The following is a 19,193-nucleotide window of genomic DNA, read 5'->3' on the forward strand; positions in this document are numbered from 1 at the left end:
AAGAATAGCTGGGAAAATCCTGGCAAAGAAGAGCGATATTAGTAGGGGTTGGAGATGGGGGAAATGAGGAGGGATGGAGCGAACTCTCCCTGATTTTAAAACATTGAAGCCTAAACATTTCTTTCTTTATTTTTTTTTTTTGAGACGGAATCTCGCTCTGTCACCCGGGCTGGAGTGCAGTGGCCGATCTCAGCTCACTGCAAGTTCCGCCTCCCGGGTTTACGCCATTCTCCAGCCTCAGCCTCCCAAGTAGCTGGGACTAGAGGCGCCCGCCACCTCGCCCGGCTAGTTTTTTGTATTTTTTTTTAGTAGAGACGGGGTTTCACTGTGTTAGCCAGGATGGTCTCGATCTCCTGACCTCGTGATCTGCCCATCTCGGCCTCCCAAAGTGCTGGGATTACAGGCTTGAGCCACCGCGCCCGGCCCTAAACATTTCAAACAGTATGCTATTGATGGTTTTGATACCTAACAGCCCAATAGACCAATGGGACCGATTTAAGATTCTAAGTCAAGGATTAAATCCAGTTGTATATGAAATCTAGGATATGATAAAGATGATAATCTCAAGTCAGCTATTTCAGTGAATTTTTAAATAAATGGTGTTGGGGCAAGTGGTAGCCATTTGGAAAAATACAAAATTGAGTCTGTACCTTACAACATACACCAGGATAAATTCCAAATGTATTAGAAATTTAAATGTAAAAATATAATGATTCAAGTACCAGAAGAAAATCTGTATGGATTTCTTTATAATCTAGGAAAAGAGAAATCTTTCAGTTATGCCTTAAAACCCAAAAGCAATTAATTAAACTACATAAAAATAAAATAACATTTTACAAGGTTTAAATACAACACAAGCAAATAGAAAGATACAAAAACAACTGAGAAAAAAATTGTTTACACCAGAATAACAGGAAGGTTATTTTATGAAGAGCTCCTAAAAATTAAGAAGTACAAGATTAACACTAGAAAAGTGGGCAAAAAATAAAATTAAAAAAAAAAAGAATTTGGAAGCTAGCTGAAATAAAAGTATCTAACTGAATATCATATTATGACATAATTACTTAGAAAAAAATTAGAGTGACTTCCAAACCCACTGCTTGAACTAAACAGTCTTAGTGGGTTATATTTTAAGGACAAAAAGAACTGTAAGAAATTATAAACTTCATTCATTGGTTTTATTGTTTATAGTAATGTTGGCATTGTAATTTTTCTACTGTTGGCATTGTAATTTTTCTACTGTTGTGGGTATAACAAATATGAAATTAGATAAACGTGGTTGGAACCAAAACCTTAGTGTAAGGGGAAAAAGAAATCAAATCTAATAAGTTAAAACTATATATGATTAAGTGGAAATATCAGAATTAGTTCATGTTTTGCTTCTTAGGTATAGAAACAAAAAGCAGAGTTTCTAACTGTTGCCCTGAAAGGACTGGCAGTAAATAAAAGTGGCTAACTCAGTGGCAGTAAAGCTTCCATATCACCCAGATTGCTATTTCTAAATACTACTTCCTTCCAAAAGGTGTCAGGGCTCTTTAAAGGGATTTCTGATTCCAGGTCTGGAACAGTAAAACCAATAGGGTCATGTGAACGGGCACAGTAATCAGCTTCAAGGACACTGATCAGAGCATCAAATTCTTACATCAATAGGAATGACTGTAATGGATTAAAACACATTGAATGTATAAAAATCCATCAGTTCATGGTAATGAGAAAGAGAGCAAGCAAACCAAACATATAAAACCAAGCAGAATAATTATTAGTCATCCTTTGAAGGTGCTAAGGCACCAACCCCTTCCTCTGAAGCTTGGTAATTAATGGGAATGAATTAAGCTTTTATCCTGCCTGCCCTAAAGGGACTATATCTCAGAGTAATCAAACAGCCCTGGTCAATGAGGGAGAGCTCTTCTCTACCAAAGAATTCCAGCTAGTACATGTGGAGGGAATCATAGAACTTAAAGACACTCTAATTAAAATAATTGATTCAGGCAGTGATCATCAGTAATATTAATGTTATGGGAAAGGTTGATAGAAACTTGACAGTGGAAGCGTCAGTCTGCCTCCACCTGAACCCCATTGATTATCATCATTAAAAGTTAGATAACCAGACACTCTGGCTTCTAATGTGATAAGATATCAAATGTACAGCACCATCTTGAAATATACTTGCCCAAAGAGTTGATCCTGAATCTCATTAAACCTTGAGCTCTAACTTTTTAGTTTACAGAAAGTGAAAGTGAGTGAGGGAGTGAGGGGAGACCAGGTAGAAAAACAAATTAAATGATGCCACGAGGAAGCAATCAGAAAAATCCTGAATGAAGTGGCACATAAGAGCAGTTGGACAAGTTTCTTGAACATGCTTTGCCTTGACTGTGAGCTTCTTGAGTACAAAGAACGTTCTTTATTTATCTTTATATCCCTTGTTGTCTTCAAAGTACTCAGCACATAATGAGCTCTGAATAATGGCTGTTGAATGAAGGAAGGAACGTGAATGTGAATGAGCCACAGTTTAATTCTCCTCCTATTGTGTGGACTGGACAGAGATGCCTCAATCTCAGCTTCAGACACTAACAACTATTTCTATACTCGTTTTGTGTTTTTTTAATTCTTCAAAAGTCATTAAAATATATTATGATGACTTGGCAACTAGTTGAATAATTAAATAGTGATACTTATTAATTATACTATATTATGCACACTAAAGATTAATCTTTAATATGTACACTCACCGATCTTGAGCGATACATATCTCCTCTCTCTGGCCTGTATAATATTCCTCTGCCTTAATGATCCCAGGGCCGGGTACCCAGCAACTAGGGACCACTCACACAGTTTAGAGCCTGCTGGAGCTTCTCACACTGGCCAGTCTTAACCTGTTTCCCATGCCCTGCCTTGCCTACGCCTTCCCCTTGCTGCTGACACCCGGAGGCTTCCACGTGTGGCCCTGTGCAGCGTGGCGTGCCTCTTGTCTCCAGGGCCTGTGAGTATAATCAACTTTGTTTTCCTGAGACTCCCCTGTGTCTCCTCTGGCCTCACATAAAAGAACGGCACACACATTCTCTCTCGCTCAGGAACACTCACATACGGTTCTGGAGATTTAATTTAGGCCATCACTTTATACTGTGCCTATGTCTTGGAATATTTTTCCCCTTATTTTATTTACCCTTCAGAATTTACATATCCTTTAAGGCTCAGTAAAAATGACACTTTTTACGTGGAGTTTTCCCAGATCTCTTTAGTCAAATTAATGACTCTTCCATGTGAACTCAGTCTATTACTATTTAAAACGTGTTTTGTTCTTCCTCATTTATTACATTAAGTCAGCTTCTCCCAGTACACTGTAAACTGGTTGAAGTTAAAACAATGTGCTGTTCATCTTTATGCCCTCACAGATTTGTTATAATGTTGACATGCAGACACTTGATTCCTGTGTAGACGATGCTTTTCTGTAAAAATCAAATACATGTTGTTATATGTATAATGTCAATTGCTCCAACTGTGAGATAAATAATAGAGGAAATTATTTCTTCTTCCATTAACAGCCAGATGTTGTGATACAGTGTGCCAGGACACCTGCATGATTATGCTACTTTCCTAGTCTACATTTTTCTTGGTTTGTCACTGCGCAGTACAGGAACCCTTGGAGTCTTCAAGCCTTCCCTAAGATGGCCTCAGATTATTCTTCTAACCCTACTACACTGTACAAATATTTGAAGCTCCTGCCAAACCGAATGCCCATTTTGCCTCCTGAGAGTGCTTTCATGCTTTTTCTCACACTGTTCCCTCCCCTTCTTCAACCATCAAAATATGATCAATCTTTCAGGGCCTGTTTCAGATGTTCTTTTTCCATCCCCTTATTTTTGGCCTGCCTAACTAGGTGTGCATGCGCCCCGCTAGCTGCCAGTGCCTTATGTTTGGAAGGAGCATTCCATCGCCTTCGTACATTCGTGTTGTCTCTGCACTCACACACAGATATTTCAGAAAATGTGGAGACCCTGAGGAGAGTGGTTCTGAGATAGAAGAAAGGGGTGAAATGCAGAGGTGGTGAGAGAGAAGGAAAACAGAATCTTCCTTCAGAGTTATTGTTGGGAAGTAAGTCTCCATTGCTTCAAGTGTTCAAGAAGAGATTGAACCGTCGTCACCTATTGGTGATGTGATAAAATAATTTGGCTTGTGTTGGATCACTATGAAACTAAAAGACTTCTGAGATGCTTTTCAGTGCTAGACTTACTTTTTTTGAAGTTTTATTTTTTAAATTATTTTTAATGAAAAATTAAAATTGTATATATTTATGGTATACAATGTGATATTTTGATATGCATGTATATTATAGGATGCCTAAATCAAGCTAATTAACACGTTTTACCTCACATATTTATCATTTTTGTGTGGCAAAAATAGTTAAAATCTACTTTTTTAGCAACTTTCAGTATACAATATATTAGTACTAACTAAAGTAATCATGATGTACAATAAATCTCCTGAACTTATTCCTCCTGTCAGATTGAAAGTTTCTATCCTTTGACCAACATCTCCAAAATCCTCTTACCCCCACCCTCCGGCAACTACCAGCCTACTGTGCTTCAATGGGTGCAGCTTCTCTGGATTTCACGTGGGAGTGAAATCATACAATATTTGCCTTTCTGTGCCTGGTTTATTTCACCTAATATAATGTCCTCCAGGTTCATCCATGTTGTTGCAAATGACAGAATTTCCTTGTTTTTTAAGGCTGAATAGTATTCCATTGTGTTTATATACCACGTTTTCTTTATCCATTCATTCCTTGATGGACACTTAGGTTTATTCCATCTATTGGCTATTGTAGTGTTGTGGTGAACACAGGAATGCAGCTATCTCTTCAACATACTGATTTCATTTTCCTGGGATGTATACCCAGAAATGGGATTCTTCGATCATGTGGTAGTTCTATTTCTAATGTTTTGAGGGGCCAACATACTATTTTTTTTTTTTTTTTTTTTTTTTTTGAGACAGAGTCTCGCTCTGTCGCCCAGGCTGGAGGGCAGTGGCGCAATCTCGGCTCACTGCAAGCTCCGCCTCCCGGGTTCCCGCCATTCTTCTGCCTCAGCCTCCTGAGTAGCTGGGACTACAGGCGCCCGCCACCTCGCCAGGCTAATTTTCTTGTATTTTAGTAGAGACGAGGTTTCACCGTGGTCTCAATCTCCTGACCTTGTGATCCACCCGCCTCGGCCTCCCAAAGTGCTGGGATTACAGGCGTGAGCCACTGCGCCTGACCCAACGTACTATTTTCCATAATGGCTATGCAACTAATATTCCCATCAACAGTATTCAAGGATTTCCTCTTCTGTACATCCTTGCCAACACTTACGTTTTGCCTTTTGGATGGTAGACATTCTACCAGGTTTGAGGTGATCTCTCGCTGTGGTTTTAATTTGCATTTCCCTGATGATTAGTGATGTCGAGCATTTTCATATACCTGTTGGCCACATGTATGTCTTCTTTTGAAAAGTGTCCACTCAGGCCCTTTGTCTATTTTTTGATCAGAACATTTGTTTTCTTTTCCTCCTGTTGAGTTGTTTGAGTTCCTTATATATTTTGGACATTAATCTCTTATCGTATGTATGGTGTGCAGGTATTTTCCTTCACTCCGTAGGTCATCTCTTCACTCTGTTGTTTCCTTTGCTGTGCAAAAGCCTTTTGGTTGGATGTAATCTCATTTGTCTCTTTTGCTTTTGTTGCCTATCCTTAGGGTCACATCAAAAAAATCATTGCCCAGACCGATGTTAGGAAGCTTTTCTCCTGTTTTCTCCCAGTAGGTTTATAGTTTCAGGCCTTATGTTTAAGTCTCTCTAGAATTCTTAAAGTTGTGAACATCCCAAGAAGCGGAAGTAGGAAAAATGTCGAGCTGTCAGTATATATGATACTGGTAAAGTGAAGTCTGTCTAGTTTACAGGAGGTTAATAAAATAATTTGAAAACTTATTTTGGCCGAAATTTTGTGCATTCTCTTTTGAGAAAAAAACTTTCTGTGAATCTGCTTTAAAGTAGCAAAGATATTAATTTGCATTTAATCTCTTTTTATATCCGCCCTATTCAATTTCTAGTTGAGATGCAAGTGAACAATAAAATAACCAAATTTTAGTAAGAACAAGAGTCAGGACCAGAAATGATCTACAGACTGCATAGTTAGGCTTGGAGTATTCAGAAGTGGACTATTTGTGTTTTGTGGTTTAAGACAATAATTAATGGCCCTTTTCTGGATATAGCTGTGAGTTATTTATGAAATTACAGAAATTTTTTTGTTGAATGATAAAATTCAACAGAATATAAAAAGAAAATCACCAATAATCCTATAACCCAAAGGTAGAAACTTTTATTGTATTTTGTATTGTACACTTTTATTGTATTTTGTTTCAGACGTCTCTCTTGGCATAAATACATATGTTTATGTATGTATGTATTTGTGTGTGATTAAAACTGGATTATATGACATACTTTTTGAGGTTTTATTGTGTTTTAACCTCAGCATCCAACAGAGGAAGTTTTTGAGGTTTTAAAGAAATGCCTTGCCAGGCGTGGTGGCTCACGCCTGTAATCCCAGCACTTTGGGAGGCCGAGATGGGCAGATCACGAGGTCAGGAGATCGAGACCATCCTGGCTAACACGGTGAAACCCCGTCTCTACTACAAATACAAAAAATTAGCCGGGTGTGGTGGCGGGCGCCTATAGTCCCAGCTACTCGGGAGGCTAAGGCAGGAGAATGGCGTGAACCCAGGAGGTGGAGCTTGCAGTGAGCTGAGATCGCACCACTGCACTCCAGCCTGGGTGTCAGAGCGAGACTCCCTCTCAAAAAAAAAAAAAAAAAAAAAAAGGAAATGCCTTAGGTTCTCTGTGAAGAATCCATTGTATACTTTTCAGAAACTGTTTTCCCCAGGATTTTAAAGATATTTGGGTCGGGAAAAGCATAGAAAACTAAACAACTGGAAAATGAGCTACAAACTGCTGAGGTGGATGATTAATTCTGAGCACTCTGATAAGAGGGAGCAATTGTTACATAAACAAGGCTTTGTGGGTAGACAGTTGTAGTGACACACAAAACAGCTTCTGGAGACACATTTTAACTAGGAAAAGCTATCAGGGTTATGCATATTAACAGACAAAGCAGCCTCTTAGCCCATATGGATATGGCATAGGGAAGCTGGGAAAAATCTGCTTTTCTTTGCCGGAAATTCAGTGTTTCTGAGCATAGAAAAAAAAGAAATACAGAAAGGGTCATTCAAAGAAAGTAAGCATTCACGTTCTTTTAAATAGCAAGGCTTTTCATGCCAGAATTGTGTAAGGGATTATATCTCAGCCTGTATTCTTGTCTTATCTTGGTTTTCCATGAGTTGGGAAAGCCAGGCCAGTTGGTCCGTGCAGCCCATGCCATCATTCACCTAAGAAGAACTGGAAATAACGCTTTATGACTTATAAGGTGATTTCGCGTCCCACATAATACTTGTGCTGAATATAGAAATTATTGATAGAATGCCCAGAAGAAAATGATTAATGTTTTGTATGGTTAACCTCGCAGTGCATATAGTGGTAATAGATGTCACACCCGTAGATCACTGGATTAGAAAATACACATTGATAACTGTAAAATACATTGGGAATGTTGGGTTCCTGAGGGACAAGACTGTGTTTATATCTCATTTCATGTCAGGTACAGTGGAATATTTTGGGGCCTGAGGCCTTGACTGTACAGTGGAAACTAATGATGCTTCAGAGAGTCTGTCGTACAGAAAGCAGCATTCCATATTGTTTTCTTTAGTGTTTTCGCAAACTAGACACCAGTATCATTGCCATGCTCTTTTTGTGATGAATCCTACTGTGCTAGCAATTGCATGGTTGGTTAGATTAATATATGATAATGAGTCAGTGTTGGAAGTGATGAGATTTGTCTCTTGTCTCTTTCTCTACAAAATTCTAATTTGTAGTAAGTGGCTCAGAACGCTCAGATTTGAATTATTCTGTTTATGCAAGAAGTCATTTATTAAATAAAGATGATGTTAGTAACTTTTAAATCAGTGGTTTGAGTCAGCTTTTTGGTTTGTAGACCAAAAAAGGTTTAGTTGTTTTGTTACTCTCCAGTTTTAAGTCAGCTGCTTAAATTGTCCAGACATATTATTTAAGGAATGGTTTCTATATTTGTTTATCCTTGAAAGGCATTAGACTACATATATTTAAATGTATAGTTGATATATTAAGCATAGAACCTTTCAATTATATAGGTGTCTAAGAACCCCTGGTCCTGGAGGCTGGTGGTGTTAGTATTATTTAGAGCACTGAATTGTCCAACTAAGAAAAATTAAATTTGAACTTGATTTATACTCAAACATAGCTCTTAGAGAAATTTAAGAGATTTTGTTTTGTGCATGAAAATCTATCAAAATACAGCCATCTACAAATTAGATAAAAGTAAAAGGGTAGTCTTTTAAAAGACTAAATCTTTTCTAAGCCAAAACGAGGTGATTTTTTTTTTTCTGTTTCAGTGTAAAACCTGTTCTGAGCCAAAAAAGATAACCAGTTCCTCTGCTATCTATGACAATCCCAATCTCATCAAACCAATTCCAGTGAAACCCAGTGAAAACCAGCAACAGCGTATACCTCAGCCCAACCAGGTATGGAGTCCTCTGCTTGTCGTATTCAGTGTGTCTCTAGAATTCTTAAAGAACTTTGACCCAGAATATAGTCGGCGAGGGCCTGGTGTTGAAGAATGCTTTCAGGTAAACCCAAGAAAGAGGGATTTCAAAATACAGATTTTTTCATTATTAATAACTTACTCTTCCTAGAAGAGGGTTAAAGTTTTTACTTTTGGCATATACCACATTCTTTGCTAATCTCTTGTGAACTCGAACTCCTTAAAAGATAATGTATTTTTTAAAAAACAACGCACAGTGGCTGAAGCCTGTAATCCCAGCACTTTGGGAGGCCGAGGCAAGAGGATCACTTGAGGCCAGAAGTTTGAGAGCAGCCTGGGCAACATAATGAGACTCCATCTCTACAATAAAATTAGCCCGGCATGATGGCGTGCACCTGTAGTCCTAGCTACTCTGGAGGCTGAGGTGGGAGGATCACTTGAGCTCAGGAGTTTGAGGCTACAGTGAGCTGTGAGATGTGCCACTGCACTCTACCCTGGGCAAGAAAGCAAGACCGTGTCTCAGAAAACAAAAACAAACAAAAAAACACCCTAGAAAACTAATAACATTGTCAGAGATGACAGAAACATTGGGTCCATGTTCTTCTGGGGTGGGTGGTTTCCCCAGGCCACCTAAGAGAACAACAAGCAAGGTAACAAAATTGAACTGAACACTTCTGAGCGCCTCCTTTGTGCCAGGTGCAGCGCTAGCGCAATGCATGGGGCAGCTGCCGCAGAGAGCTCAGAGTCCAAAGGAGCGGTGTAAAAGTCCTCTTCAGACATGATGACTTGTCACTGTATTTGCAATCTAAATTAGAAATATGACATCAACTTTTGTATTAGAGTGTGTGTGTGTGTGTATGTATGTATATATATATTTCAGAATAGTACAGCAGTGACAAAAATTGTCAATCTGCAAGTCCCATTAACGATTGTAAATATAATATTGCTATGTCATTTTATCACGACTATGACTAATTAAAAAGATTTTCTTAAAGGAATTAGTTTAAATCAATTTTGAAAATGAACATGGAGCCAAAAGACATAAAGACTAGTAATGAAAATCTTATGTTGAATTTTTAAAGAGAAGAAATCTTTCTAATTTTAGCTTTCTTTTATTGCTTGTTTTCCATGGAAAGTTTTTGTTATATTTTGATAGCGAGACCTGAATATTTTGACTTTAAAATGAAGCTTGTGTTTTCTTTTCTTTTCTTTTCTTTTTTTTGAGATAGGGTTTCATTCCTGTTCCCCGGGCTGGAGTGCAGTGGCACCATCTCAGCTCACTGCAACCTCTGTCTCCTGGGCTCAAGCGATCCTCCCACCTCAGCCTCCCAAGTAACTGGGACTACAGGCGTGTGCTGCCACATCTGGCAATTTCTGTATTTTTTGTAGAGATGGGGTTTCGCCATGTTGCCCAGGCTGGTCTTGAACTCCTTAGCTCAAGCAGTCTGCCTGCCTTGGCCTCCCAAAGTGCAGGAATTACAGGCATGAGCCACTGTGCCTGGCCTTCTGTTTTCTCAGTGCAACAGTGCAGAAAGCAACATAAGTAAAAAGCAGGAAGGAAGTAGCTTTGTAACTGGCTGGGCCAAGGTAGATTTTATGTATCCAAGGACTTTTGAAATCCTACCAGTATATATTTGAAAGGATCAACTTAGATTAAAAGTCTTCCGTTTCTTTCCAGCCCTAGATTTCCATAATTCTGTGAACAACTACTAGAAATTCTGAAATTCTTATATGCTTTTGTATTCTCATATTACTCTGCAGGCTTAGATGGACTTCCTATTAAAGAGATTGTTAGTTTTTTTAGTGCATATAATTTCCTACCAAGGTGGTTCCCAATCTGTGAAACCCCAGGCCCCTGAAGACCTTATGCCTATTTTTATCAGTCAACAGATAGTAAAATGTAACAACTGTTTTGGGGTGTACGGGATCATGCTGTGAAAATTTTGACATTAAAAGGGGTCTTTAAAGTTTATTGTAAGTTTTTTTCATTCTCTCTAATCCTTTGTAAATAGAATAAATCATCAGATAAGTTATGTTTCATAGTGCTCCCTTATATAACCAAATTGTTTGTAGACTCATGTCAGATATCTTTATTTTTTCCAGACCTTAGACCCTGAACCCCAACACTTATCCTTGACAGCTCTGTTTAGGAAGCAGGACAAAGCTACATGTCAGGAAACTGTGGAGGCTCCACAGACTCTCCAACAGCAGCAGCAGCAGCAGCAAGAGAAGCTTCCAATTAGGCAGGGGGTTGTACGCTCCCTGTCCTATGAGGAACCCAAAAGACACTCACCCTCTATCGAGAAGCAGCTCTGTCCAGCCATTCAGAAACTCATGGTCAGAAGCACAGACCTCCACCCATTGTCAGAGCTGCCTGAAAACCGGCCTTGTGGAAATGGCAGTACCCATTCTCTGGGAGAAGTTTTTGCAGGACCTGTCCAGCCAGGGTCTCCTCACAACAGTGGGATTTCTCGTGGTGTACAAAATGCTTCGAGAACTCAGAACCTGTTCGAGAAACTTCAGAGTATCCCAGGGACAGCAAACAAGTGTGACCCTAGTACACCAGCACCTGCCAGCTCAGCTGCCCTGAACCGCAGCAGAGCTCCCACTTCTGTCACCCCTGCGGCTCCAGGAAAGGGTTTGACTCAGCCACCACAGGCCTATTTCAATGGCTCCCTTCCACTTCACACAGTAGGACGTCAGGCTAGTGGAAGAGAACAGTCCACACTCCCAAGACAAACACTCCCCATCTCTGGTAATCAGACTGGCAGTTCTGGAGTGATCTCCCCTCAAGAGTTACTGAAGAAGCTTCAGATTGTGCAGCAGGAGCAGCAGCTGCATGCCTCTAACCGGCCAGCCTTGGCCGCTAAGTTTCCTGTGCTCACTCAGAGCTCTGGAACAGGGAAACCCTTGGAATCCTGGATCAACAAGACATCCAGCACAGAACAGCAGACTCCTCTTTTCCAGGTAAATCTGTACCAGGGGCAAAATAAAACAGCCTGGGCAGCATAGCAAGACCCTGTCTCTTAAAAAAAAAAAAAAAAACCAACTTAGCCAGGCTTGGTGTCACACGCCTATAGTCCCAGCTACTCGGGAGGCTGAGGTAGGAGAATCCCTTGAGCTCAAGAGGCGGAGGTTACAGTGAGCCATGATCGTGCCACTGCACTCCAGCCTGGGTGACAGACCGAGACCCTGTCTGTTAAGAAAAGAAAAAGACAAAGAAAAAGGTATTACTATAATGCAGTGAAATTTAGAGTCCCCTTCTGTGCTCTAGGGACCAACGTGTCACGTACATTTCTGTTTGGAGCGGGGTGCCAGAAGCCACCTCCATGCATCTTGATTGCCTGAACTTTCTACCTGGAAGGAGAATCTTCACTTTGGTTAACAATCTGAGAACTTCCCCCCACCTTTTTGAGAGCATTTACTTGTAGAGTTAAATCTTCATAATGTTAGGAGGTCTGAAGACCAACACAGACATGGGAGAAAACCCTAAGTTTTGACTATAGGAACTTAGTATGATCTGCCTTGAAATCAATCTGGAATGCCAAGCATCTGACCTCTTCTTGGTTTTCAGTCCACAGTAAATTATTGCTTATTCACTTATTTAGTAAATATTTTTGAGCACTTACTATGTGTCAGGCATTGTCTACCTGTGGGTCCATAATGATGAAGAAAATAGACTCCTTACCTCTACCCACAGCCCATGCTGTAGATTCTTGAAATAAACAAAAAACAGCATATTTCCTCCTTAAAGGTGCAGCCTGTTTTTATCCTTCTCTGTATCGTCAGTATAGCCTACAGAAGATCAGGAGAGATACGCATGCCACCCACCTCCACCCCCCACACAAACTGCCAGAGAGGGAGAATATGACCGTTTTTAGAAATATTCTGTCCTTTGGGGAAGATGCTTCTCCATGTCTATCACTGACTTGGGACAGTGAGGAAACCACATCTGCCTGTAGGTAACATCTGGAGATCTGACACCGAATTGTTTTCCCTTTGGATTGGAACACATTCATTGAAAGTACATTGGGTTTAAAAATCGGAAAGTTCTGCCTGTGTATCACATATATAATCACTGGCCCTTTGTCATGTTTTGTTATGTACCTTTTTTTTGTTTTTTGAAACGGAGTTTCACTCTTGTTGCCAGGCTGGAGCACAATTGTGCGATCTCGGCTCACTGCAACCTCCACCTCCTGGGTTCAAGTGATTCTCCTGCCTCAGCCTCCTGAGTCGCAGGGATTACAGGCACCTGCCACCACACCCAGCTAATTTTTTATGTTTTTTTAGTAGAGATGGGGTGTCACCATGTTGGCCAGGCTGGTCTTGACCTCTTGACCTCAGGTGATCCACCCACCTCGGGTTCCCAAAGTGCTGGGATTACAGTCGTGAGCCACTGCACCTGGCCTGTTATGTAATTTATAACAGTTTCTCAAAAATCTTTCACTTCTGGCTGGGCATGGTGACTCATGCCTATAATCCTAGCACTTTGGGAGGTTAAGATGGGAGAATCACTTGAACCCAGGAGTTTCAGACCAGCCTGGGCAACATAGTGAGACCCTGTCTCTACAAGAATTTTTTGATTTTAATTAGCCAGGTGTGGTGGCACGCCACTGTGGTCCCAGCTACTTGGGAGGCTGAAGTGCGAAGATTGCTTGAGCCCAAGAGGTTGAGGCTGCAGTCAACCATGTTCACACCACTGCATTCCAGCCTGGGCAATAGAGTGAGACCCTGTCTCAAAACAAAAAATTCAGTTTTCTGAAAACAAAGATCTTAGGCATGTACCAAAAGTCTTTGTGAGCCCCTGAGTCAAAGTGTTCTCATTTATTACTTATTAACATCCCAGGCCGGGCGCGGTGGCTCAAGCCTGTAATCCCAGCACTTTGGGAGGCCGAGACGGGTGGATCACGAGGTCAGGAGATCGAGACCATCCTGGCTAACACGGTGAAACCCCGTCTCTACTAAAAAATACAAAAAACTAGCCGGGCGAGGTGGCGGGCGCCTGTAGTCCCAGCTACTCGGGAGGCTGAGGCGGGAGAATGGCGTAAACCTGGGAGGCGGAGCTTGCAGTGAGCTGAGATCCGGCCACTGCACTCCAGCCTAGGCCACAGAGCAAGACTCCGTCTCAAAAAAAAAAAAAAAAAAAATCCCAAATCTGAGTACTGACTGCTATAGGAATAATATTTGTAACTCCCACTCCCCTCATTTCAGTGTTATTGACCCTCTTTTAAAAATGTCTGCTTTTTTCTCTTTGATGATTTAGAATTAGAAGAATGGGGTGAATATAGTCTGACTTAAATTTCTGATGTACAACTCCTTTGACTTTTCAGTACTCACAAATATCAAGAGCCAAGTGAGAAAGGCAAGCACTGCAGCAGCCCACGCTGTGCTCAGAATGCCTGACTCCTCCTCCGGGAGCATCACTGCTCAGCACCGCTCCTCGAAATGTCACGTAGGGACAAGTTAAAAGAAACAGCCTGCCTTCCTCTAGGCCAACTTTTGCTCAAAGAGATGCTAAGGGATTGATGATAAAATTACAGCAACTTCTAGCTTGCTGGCCTCCGTGCCTCCCTCTTAGGAGTTCTTTTGGGGAGTTCGGAGGCTGATAAATAACATTCTTTTTCTTCCGAGTTAGAAGCAAATGATAGCTGTAGGAGTCAGTCAGGTAAGGATCAAAATGTCACTTGCATAACTGAAAGGGCTGTTAGAAAACTTGGTTTCAGGTCTGTTTGCCAAGGGAGTTAGACTCAGCAGACAGGCCCTGGCAGGGCTGAGCAACAGGCAGCCTGGGTCACCCCAAACACATCAGCTGCAGAAGCTGAAGACGCGGGCTCTCTGCAGACAGGCAGATCGTGCAGGGAAGGACCCAGAAGGGGTGGAACCCACACATCAGTCTCCCTCCCGATGAGAAGTGAGTGAGGCCGCAGGAGGAGGGGAGCTGCTCTCACAGTGCCTCCTGTGCTCCAGGTCAGGAGGGGAATGGGTAGGCCCCTAACAAGGGTGGCAGGTCACACAGGTTGTGAGACTTTTAGGGCAGAGTCATGGACAGCCAGGTCTAAGGAAAAGGTCAGGAGTCCTAAATGCACTTGCCAAATACTAGTAGCCTGAAAACTAAGCTGTCAGCCAGAGGCCAAGCTTCACATGCAGTGGGAGCAGCCGCCACAGCACACCATACCAGAGCTGCTCAGTGATGCCAAGGAAGGTGCGCGGAGAGTGGAACACGAATCAGTTACCCATAGACTTCTCAGCTAGGGAAGCTGTGGACAGGGAAGCTTAGACCACCTGTATTTGCCGCTGCAAGTTGTCATGCCGTGAGCTGCTCCTGAGCCCCGCCCTCTGTGTGTATTTGCTGCGATGCCCTGAGCTGCTCCTGAGCCCCGCCCTCTGTGTGTATTTGCTGCGATGCCCTGAGCAGCTCCTGAGCCCCGCCCTCTGTGTATTTCCTGTGAGCAGGTCATCTCACCTCGGTGCGTCCCTGCTACAGCAGCTCCTTCTCTGCTCATGTCCCCCATGGTGTTCGCACAACCCACTTCTGTCCCACCAAAGGAAAGGGAGAGCGGCCCCTTGCCTGTGGGAGGCCAGGAGCCACCTGCTGCCGCCACCAGCCTCCTCCTGCCCATACAGGGCCCGGAGCCCTCCGTGATCACCAGCAGCCCACTCACCAAGCTCCAGCTCCAGGAGGCACTGCTGTACCTCATTCAGGTAAGCGGGCACGCCCTCTCCCTTTGCACCTGACTGCGCCTGTTGGCCTCCTGGCTGCAACTATGAGGTAAAGACTCAGCCAAGGCCTGCTTAGCTTCCGTGAGACTAGCAGGTGTGTGTAACACCTCATCCTGACCCCAGCGGCTTCTGTGCTCAGTTAGCTAGGTGTTATTTATAATACCAAGTGTGGCTTTGGGTGTCTCAGCTTTTCAAGGATTTTGTAATTTGAAGGACTCTAAGGCCTCCAAGCTGTCACCTGTCAGAAGAGAAGGAAACATACACTGGGAATTAAGCAGTCCCTGCGAGGACCCTGGGTGCTACTGGAGGCCCAGACAGAAAACTCACCACTGGCAAGTAGAGGTAGGAGCAGTCCTGGGCAAGGGGCTGTCTGCTGAGTGGGGAACAGGCCACTGAGCAAGTGGAAAACAGGGAGGGAAGCAAGTAATGGCCATGGCTGCTACAGGTGTGTTTTACAAGTCATTTTTGAAACCTGCTCATTAGGACGGGATGGAGTGACAGGACTCCTTGTGAGCCGCTTGCCTCACTTATCTATGAAATTATGAAATACTAATGAGTGCTGTAATAGCTAGCACTCCACAGAGCTGGTGCCGGGCCCTATTTTGAGTGCTACATACCTATTAACTCATTCACTCCTTTACACAACAACCCTGTTATTTTTCCCATTCTACAGACAAGGAAACTGAGGCTGAGCAACTGGCCTGAGGCACAGAACTATAAGCAGAGCTGGGATGCCCCCTGGCCTGGCCCCCGAGTGCCACTTCCCACGTACTCTCCCGTGGGCCTTGAATGTTACCAGGGACCAGCCTCGGGAGAACATTCAGCACAGGTGCCCTAGCAAAGCACACCCAAAAAATCAATGGTAGTCCTTGAAAAGGGGAACATTTGTAGCCAGACAGACTTCAGACACCCCAGTTAACATATTTAAGTGTCTTTTTGGTAGATAGTCTTTAAGAAAACTTTCGTGGTACTTTGCTTAAGCATCAGATGTGCTTGAGAGCGCAGGCCAGCCCCTTCTGTGGTTGTCTTATCCTACTCAAAAAGACAATGGTCTCGATCAGTGCAACATTTTTTAAAAGGTCACATGTTGGCCAGGCGCAGTGGCTGCTCATGCCTATAATCCCCGCACTTTGGGAAGCCAAGGTGGGAGCATTGCTTGAGGCCAGGAGTTTGAGACCAGCCTGAGCAACGTAGTGAGACTACAAAAGAAGGAAACATGTTTGAGGGAGAATGAAAGGAATGGGGCTAGAAATCAGCAGAAGCATAATAACAATCAGAGATAAATACGGCAAATGACTGAGCCTTACTAATTCATAAGTAAGTATCAGGATAAAAATACTTGCCACCTTTCAAAGCTATTCATGGTAAGTTCCTGAGGAATTAGATAGGACATCTGTGAACCTCTTTACCTTGAGCCAATTTCTTAAGTTTGAATTTTAAAAGATTCATATGTTTTCTGGCTGGTTCCATTCACATCGTCTTGAGACTCTGTTACTCCAGAGTAGTTGCTGAACATGGCAGGTTAGAAATTACATTCCCCTTCCCTCCACTCTCTGCATGCATTGTACGTCTTCCCATGTACCACACCTCGTATTCCCAGTCACTCAAGCAGCCTGTTTTTAGTCTCGGCCTCTTGTTAGGACACAATCTCATGCATAGGAACTTTTAACATCACTCTCTTCATTACATGAGAATGATGCTAACTCTATATGGGGTGCCAAGAGAGAAGGAAGGGGGATGGGAAGTGTGGGTGAATTACTAACACTGTAAAGAATTTGGGTGGGAGGGAGAAGTCTCTAGAATTAAAAAATGAGGAAAACCACTGATTAGACCAAGATTCTCACTTCTTAGCCAGGCAAAAGAGCCCAGAGATTACCAGTCTTACTCCTGCCCACTTGCAAAGGCCAGAAACTTTCCATAACTTATGGGAAGACTTATATTGGCTTTGATGAAGTATTGATGAAGCATATTGCAAGTACAATCCTAAGTCATGCCCAAAACAAAGTAGACACATTGTAGGTGACTTGGAGGCCCTTTAAGAACCACAGTGGCTCATGCCTGTAATCCTAACACTTGGGGGGCCAAAGTGGGAGGATCACTTGAGCCCAGGAGTTCAAGACCACCCTGAGCAACATAGTGAGATCCCGTCTTAACAAAAGAAAGAAAAGCCAGTCACGGTAGCATGCAACTGTAGCCCTAGCTACTCCCGAGGCTGAGGTGGGAGGATCGCTTGAACCCATGAGGTGGAGGCTGCAGTGAGCTATGATGGGACCACTGCACTTTAGCTTGGGTGACAGAGTGAGCTCCAGTCTGAAAAACCCCAAAAACAAGAAACCAAAAACACGCCACAGCAATCTCTGAACCAAACTTTGAGACCACTGACTTGGATCACGTCCTCCTAACGCCATGTCTTTTCATGCCGCAGACTCAGGCTGTGCTTGAGTAAACCTTGCTCCATGCTGCCATGTGGCTGGGCTGCCCATCTGTGCTGCATGTAATGAGCTCTTGCTACTGTGCGTACCGACCGTGGAAAACCATCAGCTCTGTCCAGCCTTGCCTTCAGCCCCACTGAACATTCACACGTGCAATTAAAAACCACCAGCTGTTAGATCAGACAGGGAGAGATGAGTGTCTCAGCCTCCAAATGCCAGTTCAGCTCTAAGACAGAGGAAGCTTTGGTGTCTGCCAACCAAGTTACATTCTCTTGGGTCTTTCGATTTGTTTTCCAGAACGATGACAACTTCTTAAATATAATCTATGAAGCCTATCTCTTCAGCATGACTCAAGCAGCCATGAAAAAGACTATGTGACAGCAAGTCCGTTTAAAACTGATTTTCAAGGTCCTTCTAGAACTCTGGCACAAGGTTCTTTCATGTTGAGTGTTGTTTCCTTCAATGTTTCTGCCTTTTTTAAAAAAAGTATGTATAATATGAAGTAAAATGTTTCAGATTTTTTTTATAGTCAAGTGTTTTTTATTATTATACTTTAATTTCTGCGATACATGCACAGAACATGCAGGTTTGTTACATAGGTATACACGTGCCTTGGTGGTTTACTGCACCCATCAACCCATCATCTACATTAGGTATTTCTCCTAATGCTATTCCTCCCCTAGTCCCCCACTCCGCGACAGGTCCCAGTACGTGACATTCCCCTCCCTGTGTCCATGTGTTCTCATTGTTCAGCTGCCACTTGTGAGTGAGAACATGTGGTGTTTGGTTTTCTGTTCCTGTGTTAGTTTGCTGAGAATGATGGTTTCCAGCTTCATCCATGTCCCTGCAAAAGACATGAACTCATTCTTTTTTATGGCTGCATAGTATTCCGTGGTGTATATGTGCCACATTTTCTTTATCCAGTCTGTCATTGATGGACATTTGGGTTGGTTCCAAGTCTTTGCTATTGTGAATAGTGCTGCAGTAAACATACATGTGCATGTGTCTTTATAGTAGAATGATAATCCTTTAATTATAGTAGAGTTACAATCCTTTGTGTATATACCCTGTAATAGGTAGAGTTATAATCCTTTGGGTATATATCCAGTAATGGGTAATAATTAGTTACAATCTTTTGGGTATATACCCAGTAATGGGATTGCTGGGTCAAATGGTATTTCTGGTTCTAGATCCATGAGGAATCACCACACTGTCTTCCACAATGGTTGAACTAATTTACACTTCCACCAACAGTGTAAAAGCATTCCTATTTCTCCACATCCTCTCCAGGATCTGTTGTTTCCTGACTTTTTAGTGATCACCATTCTAACTGGTGTGAGATGATATCTCATTGTGGTTTTGATTTGCATTTCCCTAATG

General features: G+C 42.4%; 1 protein-coding gene across 1 annotated transcript in view; it reads left to right on the top strand.

Annotated features, from left to right (window-relative positions):
* The window catches only part of DCP1B (decapping mRNA 1B), a 58,596-nt gene extending 40,255 nt beyond the window's left edge, over positions 1-18,341 (top strand). The window contains exons 6-9 of the mRNA XM_017863223.1: positions 8,513-8,641; positions 10,765-11,628; positions 15,115-15,363; positions 18,111-18,341. Coding sequence (XP_017718712.1) covers positions 8,513-8,641; positions 10,765-11,628; positions 15,115-15,363; positions 18,111-18,191 — 1,323 coding nt within the window. The 3' untranslated portion in view covers positions 18,192-18,341. The remainder of the gene's footprint in view (positions 1-8,512; positions 8,642-10,764; positions 11,629-15,114; positions 15,364-18,110) is intronic.
* Positions 18,342-19,193: the final 852 nt, after the last annotated feature.

The sequence above is a fragment of the Rhinopithecus bieti genome, unplaced genomic scaffold, assembly GCF_001698545.2.
Source record: "Rhinopithecus bieti isolate Rb0 unplaced genomic scaffold, ASM169854v2 scaffold_2654, whole genome shotgun sequence".
In the NCBI taxonomy this organism is placed as follows: Eukaryota; Metazoa; Chordata; class Mammalia; order Primates; family Cercopithecidae; genus Rhinopithecus; species Rhinopithecus bieti.